Below are 9,887 nucleotides of genomic sequence, written 5' to 3'. Positions count from 1 at the left end.
AATCTCTGCATTCAAAGAATCAATCATGGACACTCTTACTGACAGTTGTGGCTGCTTTGCGTGATGTATTGTTGTCTCTACCTTCTTGCCCTTTGTGCTGTTGTCTGTGCCCAATAATGTTTGTACCATGTTTTGTGCTGTTGTCATGTTGCTACCATGCTGTGTTGTCATGTGTTGCTGCCTTGCTATGTTGTTGTCTTTAGGTCTCTCTTGTCGTGATGTGTGTTTTGTCCTATATTTATATGTTTTTTATTTAAAAAAAAAAAAAGCCCAGCCCCCGTCCCCGCAGGATGTATTTTGCCTTTTGGTAGGCCGTCATTGTAAACAAGAATTTGTCCTTAATTGACTTGCCTAGTTAAATAAAGGTTAAATAAAATAAATATGGCAACAGACTGTGCAATCATGGAAAATATGTATGTTATTGTTGTATAAATCCAAACAAATCCCCCCCCTCCCCCACACGCACATGAACATTTACTCACCAATAACATGAAAGTATCTCTCTAAAAAAGCAATAAAGTATGTCCAGGATGATGAAAATGGATCCATGGCAAACATCGATTAGTTCATGTGCCACCTGTTGGTCAAACAGAGAAATGGCATAAGAATCATAATGTAGAATCATAATGTGGAATCCTAATTAATTATAATGCCATTGTCCTACATACATGGTCTGATTGCATTGCCACACTGATGCAGGTTTTGGTGTAATTCCTCTAGTTCACAAAAAATAGGATATAGATTATTATTATTGAAACATATTATAATACATTTGTCCAGACATATAGGCCTACGACCTGTACCACCATCGTTCAATAGCTTAATGTATTTTCAAATAGGCCTGATCTCCCCAGAATATAAAACACGAAGTTCAAATCCTGTAACAATGTAGCCTACAAGTATGGATGTTACATAGAATATCCACCCCAATATTATTTTAGTTGAGGGCGCTATCTGTATATTCAGAGACCACTCCAGTTTTTCTCCATACTAAGAGGGAGAGCGGCGTGTGGTTAGTTGTCTGACCGAGTTCCATTGAGAGCGAGGATCACATCACAGGGGGCGAATGAAGAGGGGCGTAAATAAAAACAAACATAATTCAACCACAATATCCCGGTCTTTAGGTGTGGGTTCATGACGATTAAACTAAGAGTTGGTTATTTTGCTGATATTTTCATGTTGGGAAACTGTCGGCGAAGGATTTAATCTCAGATTGCGGCTGGTCTGAAACAAAGGGGTCGGGGACTCCGGAGTGTTGCAGTGTTCAGTGGTAAAAGCAGGTTGAAAGGTAACGTTTTAATAAATATTAGCCTAAAAATCCAGCATATCACTAGTTTTGCACGTTGTGGACTAACCTTTCCAACAGTTTCCGTTGTACAGTCATGTTGCGTTGAACAATTCTCAGAAATATCCGATTGGTAGTTCATAACTTTCTAGCGGTTAGGTGAATTGCCACGCGTGGTAAATTAAGCCAAGTAACAATTTATGTGAACGAAGCCAACAATTTACATGTGTCTGAACATTAGCATACCTTTTGCAATACAGATTGTGAGGTAGGTGCTTGCTTTTTAGATTGGCTAATGTTGTAGGGTAGCCTACATATTCATTTAATTACCCAAGTGTAATAAACTGCAATCCGCTAGAGCACCTGGTGGTCTCTTAACTCGATGACTGCACACGTCCAACATACTACTATGACAGTTTGAGTGCATTATTTTTGCTGCAAAATCCAAATGGTTTGGGTACCACTGAAATAACGCATTAACTCATACAACAATTCAAGTTAAACGTGTCAGTTTTCCTACATTTGCCATTATGAATGAGATGATACCAGTGATGTAGAATCGTTTGGACAGGGATCTAATCAGTTTCTGGACACTGCTTGATGTTTTCCTCAGGGTGGACCGTGGGCACGACTCACTACTGGCAAGATGGAACGGGAGGGGCAGTGGTGGAAGAGCCAGCTCGCTGCAGACATCCACCAGTCTCTACGAATAAAGGTGAACGTCTTATTCTTTGATGGTTCTTGAAATCTTTTTCATCCGCAGCAAACATGGTGCTTAGTTGAATTACACAAATACCACAACAACAACAAAAACAATTTCCAGTAGTGAGCTCATCTATTCCTTGCTGTCTTTGATGCTAAAGTGTGAAATGTCACCTCCCCCTGTAACGATTGAGGTGTTTATCCCTGTCTGATTATCAAAACCTCTTCCACAGCATGGGACACATCTTATGTTAATGGTACACATAGATGCACTTATCTAACTTATTGTGTTATTCTATTTTGTAGATCAGGATTTCCACCATCCATCAGGGATTGACACTTAATCTGTGAACAATGATAAACTCCAAAACGTCTTGAAATAGAGATTATATTGAACGGTCATCCTAAATGGTCATTTGTCAAATTGACAATGTTTATTTTGAGCAAATGCTGGGCATATGAGCTGATGCCTCCAGCTAAACTAAGAGGAGATCTGTGTTGTGTTCAGATGGGTGGAAGAGGTTTGTTCTAGGCAAACGTTGGGTTGTTGTTTGTCTGTGTTGACTGGATTAGGGAGCACAGAGGACCTGACTACTCCACTCTGCTGCTTTTTGACTGTAACACCAGTGTGTTACACTTAAGCAATAAGGCCCGAAGGGGTGTGGTATATGGCCAATATACCACTGCGAAGGGCTGTTCTTAAGCATGATGCAACACGGAGTGCCTGGATACAGCCCTGGTTTATTGGCCTTGTACCACAAATCCCAGAGGTGCCTTATTGCTATTATAAACTGGTTACCAATGTAATTAGAGCAGTAAAAATAAATGTTTTGTCATACCTGTGGAATACACTTGGGAAATTGTGTTTCCATAGCTAGGGCTGACTGTGAGGACTTTTGTGAAGAGCAGAATCAACAACCTCAGCATAATTAAAACAGCTTCTTTGTGAGAAGGTGTAACCTCACAGTTAGCCAATGTTATGTAAATGCCAGCTGAAAAGTACCAGTGGCCTTGCCTTGGCCCCAACTTAGAGCAGGCCCGCCGGAGCTATGGCTCAGTGAGACACGGGTGCCGGCCCGCGTAGTTCCTCAGTGGAAATGTGCCAACATGGCTCGCTCTGGCTGTTTGTGGCTGTTTATAGCCCGGCTGTATATCATGCCCACTTCCTGTAGGAACTGCTAAGTGGAAGCTCTTTGTCTGTATGTGGAGCATTTGCTTTTATCCTGATTCCAGTACTGCTCTCTTGCCAAAGACTCAACATTATTATACTGAACAAAAATATAAACGCAACATGCAAAGTGTTGGTGCCATGTTTCATGAGTTGAAATAAAATATCCCAGAAAGCCTTGTTCTGGGGACAATAAAAGGCCACAACACAATGCCACAGATGTCTCAAGTTTTGAAGGAGTGTCCACCAGAGTTGTTGCCAGAGAATTGAATGTTCATTTCTCCACTATAAACTGCCTCCAACGTCGTGTTAGAGAATTTGTCAGTATATCCGAGCAGCCTCACAACCAGCGACCACGTGTAACCTTGCCAGTCCAGGACCTCAACATTCAGCTTCTTCACCTGTGGGATTGTCTGAGACCAGCCATCCTGACAGCTGATGAAACTGAGTAGTATTTCTGTCTGCAATAAAGCACTTTTTGGAGGAAAAACTCAGTTTGATTGGCTGGGCCTGGCTCCCAAGTGGGTGGGCCTATGCCTGGCTGCACCCTTGCTCAGTCATGTGAAATCCATAGATTAGGGCCAAATGAATTCATTTCAATTGACTGGTTTCCTTATGTGAAGTGTAACTCAGTAAAATCGTTGAAATTGTTGCATGTTGTTTTTATATTTTTGTTCAGTACAGATATGAAGTCCCTCTCGTCCTTGCCTGTTATCCAATAGCTAACCTTAAACACATTGACCTAAAACAGCGACAGATAATGGGGCTGAAGTGATGAATGACTTTATGCGGACATTCCTTGTTCATCGTGACGGAATGCAATCTCCAGAGCTTTGATGTTGACACACCACCCTAGTTTGAAAAAATGTACATGCTGGCCAGATCTGATTTTATCACCAGCTATTCAGAAATAGAATGTGACAGGTGAAACCTCACATATAGCATTTTCTTCACTGAATAAATACTTCAGCAAATGGATGCATAAGCGCTAAACCAGGTGATTTTACCACAGGGATAGTGTAAAGTAACCCATTACAACTGCTCTTGTTACTGAAATTGACTAGTTTTTCCGAGTACTTGTACTTTTTTGAGGAATTTTGAAAGTCAGTCATTTTGCTTGAGTAAAATTGTATATAAATAACAGTACTTCTTCTTGAGTAGGATATCTCAGTACTCTTTCCACCCTTTAAAAAAAATTGCTTTGAATGTTTAAACCCTGTCAAACTGCAGCAACCTTGTACTTGTTCATATGAGTTCTATTTTCAAACTAAACTAATTGGGGGGGGGGGTCCTTTACATGTACAAAGAGACAAGAACTGCGATTGAACAGTAGAACTAACAGGTCTGAGCTTGCTTTACGCAGGCTTGCATCTTGTAGGCCTATGCATCTGTAATTGAAAAGTTACTCACACAGTATGGCATCACTATGGTGTTGATTAATTCATTCCAGTCATCAAGTCCAGTCTAGTTTTGGGATTGAAAAATCCTAGCCACCCGAAGTTTGAATATGAACCAAATTTCGTCACATTCACGTTTTCTATTAGCACAAATAAATGAGCCTGTTTTAGGCTATAATTACAGTACCCCGGTCAACTGTAAGTGCTTAGGCTATAAATGCATGACTTTTCTGCTTCGGTTTCCCCTGGCCAGAGGGGATCAGATTACATAGGCTTCTCTAGGCTACCTGCAGCTGTGGTTTGTTATCAGTAATCTACAGTTGATCAGATTGAAGCACAGATTAATTGAGCACGAGTTGACAAATCATGATGAAAATTTATCAAATTGAATGTGCACAAGACATCGCTCTACTGCTGTATATGTACAATTATAAACTGGGTGGTTCGAGCACTGAATGCTGATTGGCTGACAGTCGTGTTATATCAGGCCATATATCACGGGTATAACAAACATTTATTTTTACTGCTCTAATTACATTGGAAACCACAAACCACCTTGGGGGTTTGTGGTTTATGGTCAATATACCACGGCTAAGGGCTGTATCCAGGCACTCCTCGTTGTGTTTTGCGTAAGAACAGCCCATAGACGTAGTATATTGGCCATATACCACACCCCCCCGGGCTTTATTGCTAAGGTATATCAGTCACCAGTGACTTCATCAGCTGCCTGTTGCTAGCTCGCTTCGCTGACAAACACAGGGATCAAATTTTTGCTAGCTATCTGATGTTGTGCACTGATAAACAGCGTGTAGCATCAGTTTGTAACTTATTTACGAAGTTTGACAGTTTGCTGATGAAGTTGTAGACATGTTCCCAGCAGTCAGTCCGTTCTTCAGCATGTTTCCAAAGCACGGATCGCTACATCCTAACGTTGGTCGGCTAAAAGCAAAGTGCAGGAGCACAGAATTTTTCCAAGTTAATGACGATGACGTCCAGAGTGCTTATTTATATCCGTGGCAAATCATTTTAAAGATGCACATTTCCTACTAATGTAACAGCATTGTTGCGTAAAGTATTTTGTAAAGTTTTTATGTTTCCCTTTTATTAAGATGTCCGAAGCCTGCTGGTGGTAGTTCTGTGATAACTGCACTGTAATTTACGTTTTGTGGAAGAAAAAACAACTTTGTTTTTTCGGGTTAGGGGATTTTTTTCTAAAAGTTAATGTCCCAATTTTGTTAAAACGTTCATACCTGTAGTCTAAACAATAGTGCTTTGTCCCTTTTTTTTCAATACTTTTGTGTCTATTTTTTATTAAACCAAATGAAGTGCTGGGGCAGAAGACAGTTCACCACACGTTTGCTGGCAGTCCTGCTGTGCTGATTTCTGCAACATGGAGAGATGGAAATCGCCACACGATTCTACAAATTAAAAAACGTATATGTATGATCTTTTGAGACAGAATCTTTACATTATTATTACGACATATGGGTAGGACATTTCAATACTCGTTCCACCCCTGTACAAGGGCATGGTGTTTTATGAGAGCTTGATGCACAAACCATTCTTTCCCACTGACTGTTGCTATGGAGGCCTTTACCTCTGTCGTCTACTCACCGAAGCATGTTCAATGTATTAATAGCACTTCTTCATCCGCCAGACCCAGAGAACTTGTTTCCACTGCTCCAGAGTCCAATGGCAGGAAGCTTTGCACCACTCCAGCAGATGCTTAGCATTGCGCATGGTGAGCTTAGGCTTGTGTGTGTGACTGCTACAGCACTTGGCAGTCCTGTTCTGTGAGCTTATGTGGCCTACCACCTTGCGGCTGATCCGTTGTTGCTCCTAGACTTTTCCACTTTACAATAACAGCATTTACAGTTGACCAGGGCAGCTCTAGCAGGGCAGAAATTTTACAAACTGACTCTGGGGTAGTGGGTGCTAAGATTCTGATGGGTTTAATAACATCATCATACTTGCACAAAATTATTGTTGAATTGTGGAAGGGAATTTATTAATGAATTGGAAATTCAAAATCAGTAACGTTATTGTTCCACTTGTGAACTGCATTATTGTGTCTTATTGTGTCTGTGTCTTGTGAACTGCATTATTGTGAAAATGCAATAAGCAGAGCAGCAACAAACGAAGCAACACAAATGAAGCAACACAAAAGTAACCCCTTCAAATTAGTTGATTCGACTATTTCAGCCACACCTGTTGCTGACAGGTGTATAAAAAACGAGCACACAGCCGTGCAATCTCCATAGACAAATATTGTCAGTAGAATGGCCTACTGAAGAGCTCAGTGACTTTCAACGTGGCACTGTCATAGGATGCCACCTTTCCAACAAGTCAGTTTGTCAAATGTCTGCCCTGCTAGAGCTGACCCGGTCAACTGTAAGTGCTGTTATTGTGAAGTGGAAACGTCTAGGAGCAGTAATGGCTCAGCTGCGAAGCGGTAGGCCACACAAGCTCACAGAATGGGAGTGCATAGTGCGTAAAATGTCTGTCCTCGGTTGCAACACTACCGCTTTCCAAACTTCCCCTGGAAGCAACATCAGAACAAGAATTGTTTGTGGGGAGCTTCATGAAATGGGATTCCATTGCCGAGCATCCGCACAGAAGCCGAAGATCACCATGCGCAATGCCAAGCGTCAGCTGGAGTGGTGTAAAGCTCGCCGCCGTTGGAATCTGGAGCAGTGGAAACGCGTTCTCTAGAGTGATCTGGGTTTGGCGGATGCCAGGAGAACGCTACCTGCCCCAATGCCAACGGTAAAGTTTGGTGAAGGAGGAATAATGGTCGGGGGCTGTTTTTCATGGTTTGGACTAGGCCCATTAGTTCCAGTGAAGGGAAATCTTAATGCTACTGCATACAATGACATACTAGACAATTCTGTGCTTCCATATATGTAGCAACAGTTTGGGGAAGACCCTTTCCTGTTTCAGCTTGACAATGCCCCCGTGCACAAAGCGAGGCCCATACAGAAATGGTTTGTCAAGATCGGTGTGGAAGAACTTGACTGGCCTGCATAGAGCCCTGACCTCAACACCATTGAACACCTTTGGGAGGAATTGGAACACAGACTGCAAGCCAGGCCTAATCGCCCAACATCAGTGCCCGACCTCACTAATGCTCTTGTGGTTGAATGGAAGCAAGTCCCCACAGCAAAGTTCCAACATCTAGTGGAAATCCTTCCCAGAAGAGTGGAGGCTGTTATAGCAGCAAAGGGGGGACCACCTCCATATTAATGCCAATGATTTTAGAATGAGATATTCGACGAGCGTGTGTCCACATGCCTTTGGTCATGTAGTGTATTTCACAGAGTTTATTGAGCAATATTTTAGGCCCACGGTCAAGAATGGGCGGCAGTTTCTTGGCTGTGATTGACATTTGAAAGTGGAGTCTTTGCACATGCTCTCATATGCCTCCTGACACGGTGCTGTATTTTGTCTGTATACGCAATTCAACTCTGCAGTCTGCAATATCCTTACTCCCTCTCATCCTGTCTCCTCTCATTTACCTGCTTTCCTCAGGAGCTGAAGTTGCCCACCTACAAGTCCCACTCTCCTCAGATAGGGATGCGGCGTTACTTTGCTGACCTGCTGGCTGTCCTCAGTAACCGCTACCAGCTGTGCCCAGCGGCTCGCCACCTGGCCGTCTACCTCCTGGATTTGTTCATGGACCACTACGACGTGGCAGTCCGCCAGCTCTACATCATTGCCCTCTCCTGCCTGCTCCTAGCCAGTAAGTCAGCTACTGAACTGCTAACAATAGATCTGGTAAAGATGGAACAGCAGTAGGAGTATCTGTGGTACGCATCAAATTATAGTGACAAGTTTCAGATACTTCAGTTATAATATCCTTCCTTTTTTGAGTAGATTTTGGTTGTTTATCCCGCTCTTTTACAGAAATGTATATTTAAATGTTTTCCACTACAGATGTTTTTTATTTGTGGAAAGGAAAGCAGGGAGAGTGAGCAGCACTACAGCCTATAGTGGGCTTTAAGTGGCTGTAGCTGCGTGGTTTGTCTGAGACATGTTTGGTGACAGCTGTGTGTTTAAGAGGCCATGCCCTCCCCTGGTCCCTCAGACCTCTGTCAGTCACCAAGGGAACTTATCACATGTACAAACCATGAGGCCTGCGTTACCCACAACCCTTGCCGGCATAGTAATTATAGCTGTTGGAGAGAAGAATCAAATCAAATTTTATGTCACATGCGCCGAAATACTTACTTACAAGCCCTTAACCAAAACTAGATTTTTTTTTAAACGGCATTGAAGAAAATATTTACTAAATAATCTAAAGTAAAAAGTAACACAATAATGAGGCTATATACAGGAGGTACCAGTACCAAGTCAATGTGTGGGGGTACAGGTTAGTCGAGGTAATTTGTACATGTAGGTAGGGGTAAAGGGACAATGGATAGGTAATATACAGCTAGTAGCAGCAGTGTAAAAACAAAGGGGGGGGTGTCAATGCAAATTGTTAGGGTAGCCATTTTAATAATTGTCCAACAGTCTTATGGCTTGGGGGTAGAAAGCTGTTAAGGAGCCTTTTGGACCTAGACTTGGTGCTCCGGTTACCTCTTGAAGTGGGGTAGCAGAGTGAACACTGACTTGGGTGACTGAAGTCTTTGACAATTTAAGGGGCCTTCCTCAGACACCGCCTAGTATATAGGTACTGGATGGTAGGAAGCTTGGCCCCAGTGACGTACTGGGCGTCCACATCACCAACAAACTATCATGGTCCAAACACACCAAGAAAGTCATGAAGAGGGCACAACAACACCTATTCCCCCTCAGGAGACTGAAAAGATTTGGCATGGGTCCCCAGATCCTCGGCTGCCGAGCAGTTGCCATATCAGGCGGTGATGCAACCGGTCAGGATGCTCTCAATGGTGTGTCTCCTTTTCCTGTAGTCCACGATCATCTCCTTTGTCTTGTTCATGTTGAGGGAGAGGTTGTTGTCCGGGCACCATACTGCCATGTCTCTGACCTCCCTATAGGCTGTCTCATCGTTTTTGGTGGTCAGGCCTGCCACCATTGTCATCAGCGAACTTAATGATGGTGTTGGAGGCGTGCTTGGCAATGCAGTCGTGAGTGAACAGGGAGTACAGGGGGGAACTAAGCAGCATCCCTGACGGGTCCCCGTGTTAAGCATCAGCTTGGCAGATGTGTTGTTGCCTAACCTTACCCCCTGGGGGCAGCCCGTCGGGAAGACCAGGATCCACTTGCAGAGGGAGGTGTTGAGTCCCAGGGTCCTTAGCTTAGTGATGAGCTTTGTGGAGACTTCTAGAGAATTGATGGAGTTGTAGACTTTATGACTGTCTATATCGGGGAA

General features: G+C 43.0%; 1 protein-coding gene across 1 annotated transcript in view; it reads left to right on the top strand.

Moving 5' to 3' along the window:
• Window positions 1-972: 972 nt before the first annotated feature.
• The window catches only part of ccnjl (cyclin J-like), a 29,005-nt gene continuing 20,090 nt past the window's right edge, over window positions 973-9,887 (top strand). The window contains exons 1-3 of the mRNA XM_020484625.2: window positions 973-1,288; window positions 1,899-2,000; window positions 8,081-8,291. Coding sequence (XP_020340214.1) covers window positions 1,932-2,000; window positions 8,081-8,291 — 280 coding nt within the window. The 5' untranslated portion in view covers window positions 973-1,288; window positions 1,899-1,931. The remainder of the gene's footprint in view (window positions 1,289-1,898; window positions 2,001-8,080; window positions 8,292-9,887) is intronic.

Source organism: Oncorhynchus kisutch, linkage group LG6 (genome assembly GCF_002021735.2).
Source record: "Oncorhynchus kisutch isolate 150728-3 linkage group LG6, Okis_V2, whole genome shotgun sequence".
Classification (NCBI taxonomy): domain Eukaryota; kingdom Metazoa; phylum Chordata; class Actinopteri; order Salmoniformes; family Salmonidae; genus Oncorhynchus; species Oncorhynchus kisutch.
Note: the sequence above shows the minus strand (reverse complement) of the source record. Positions and strands in the feature narration are given on the sequence as shown.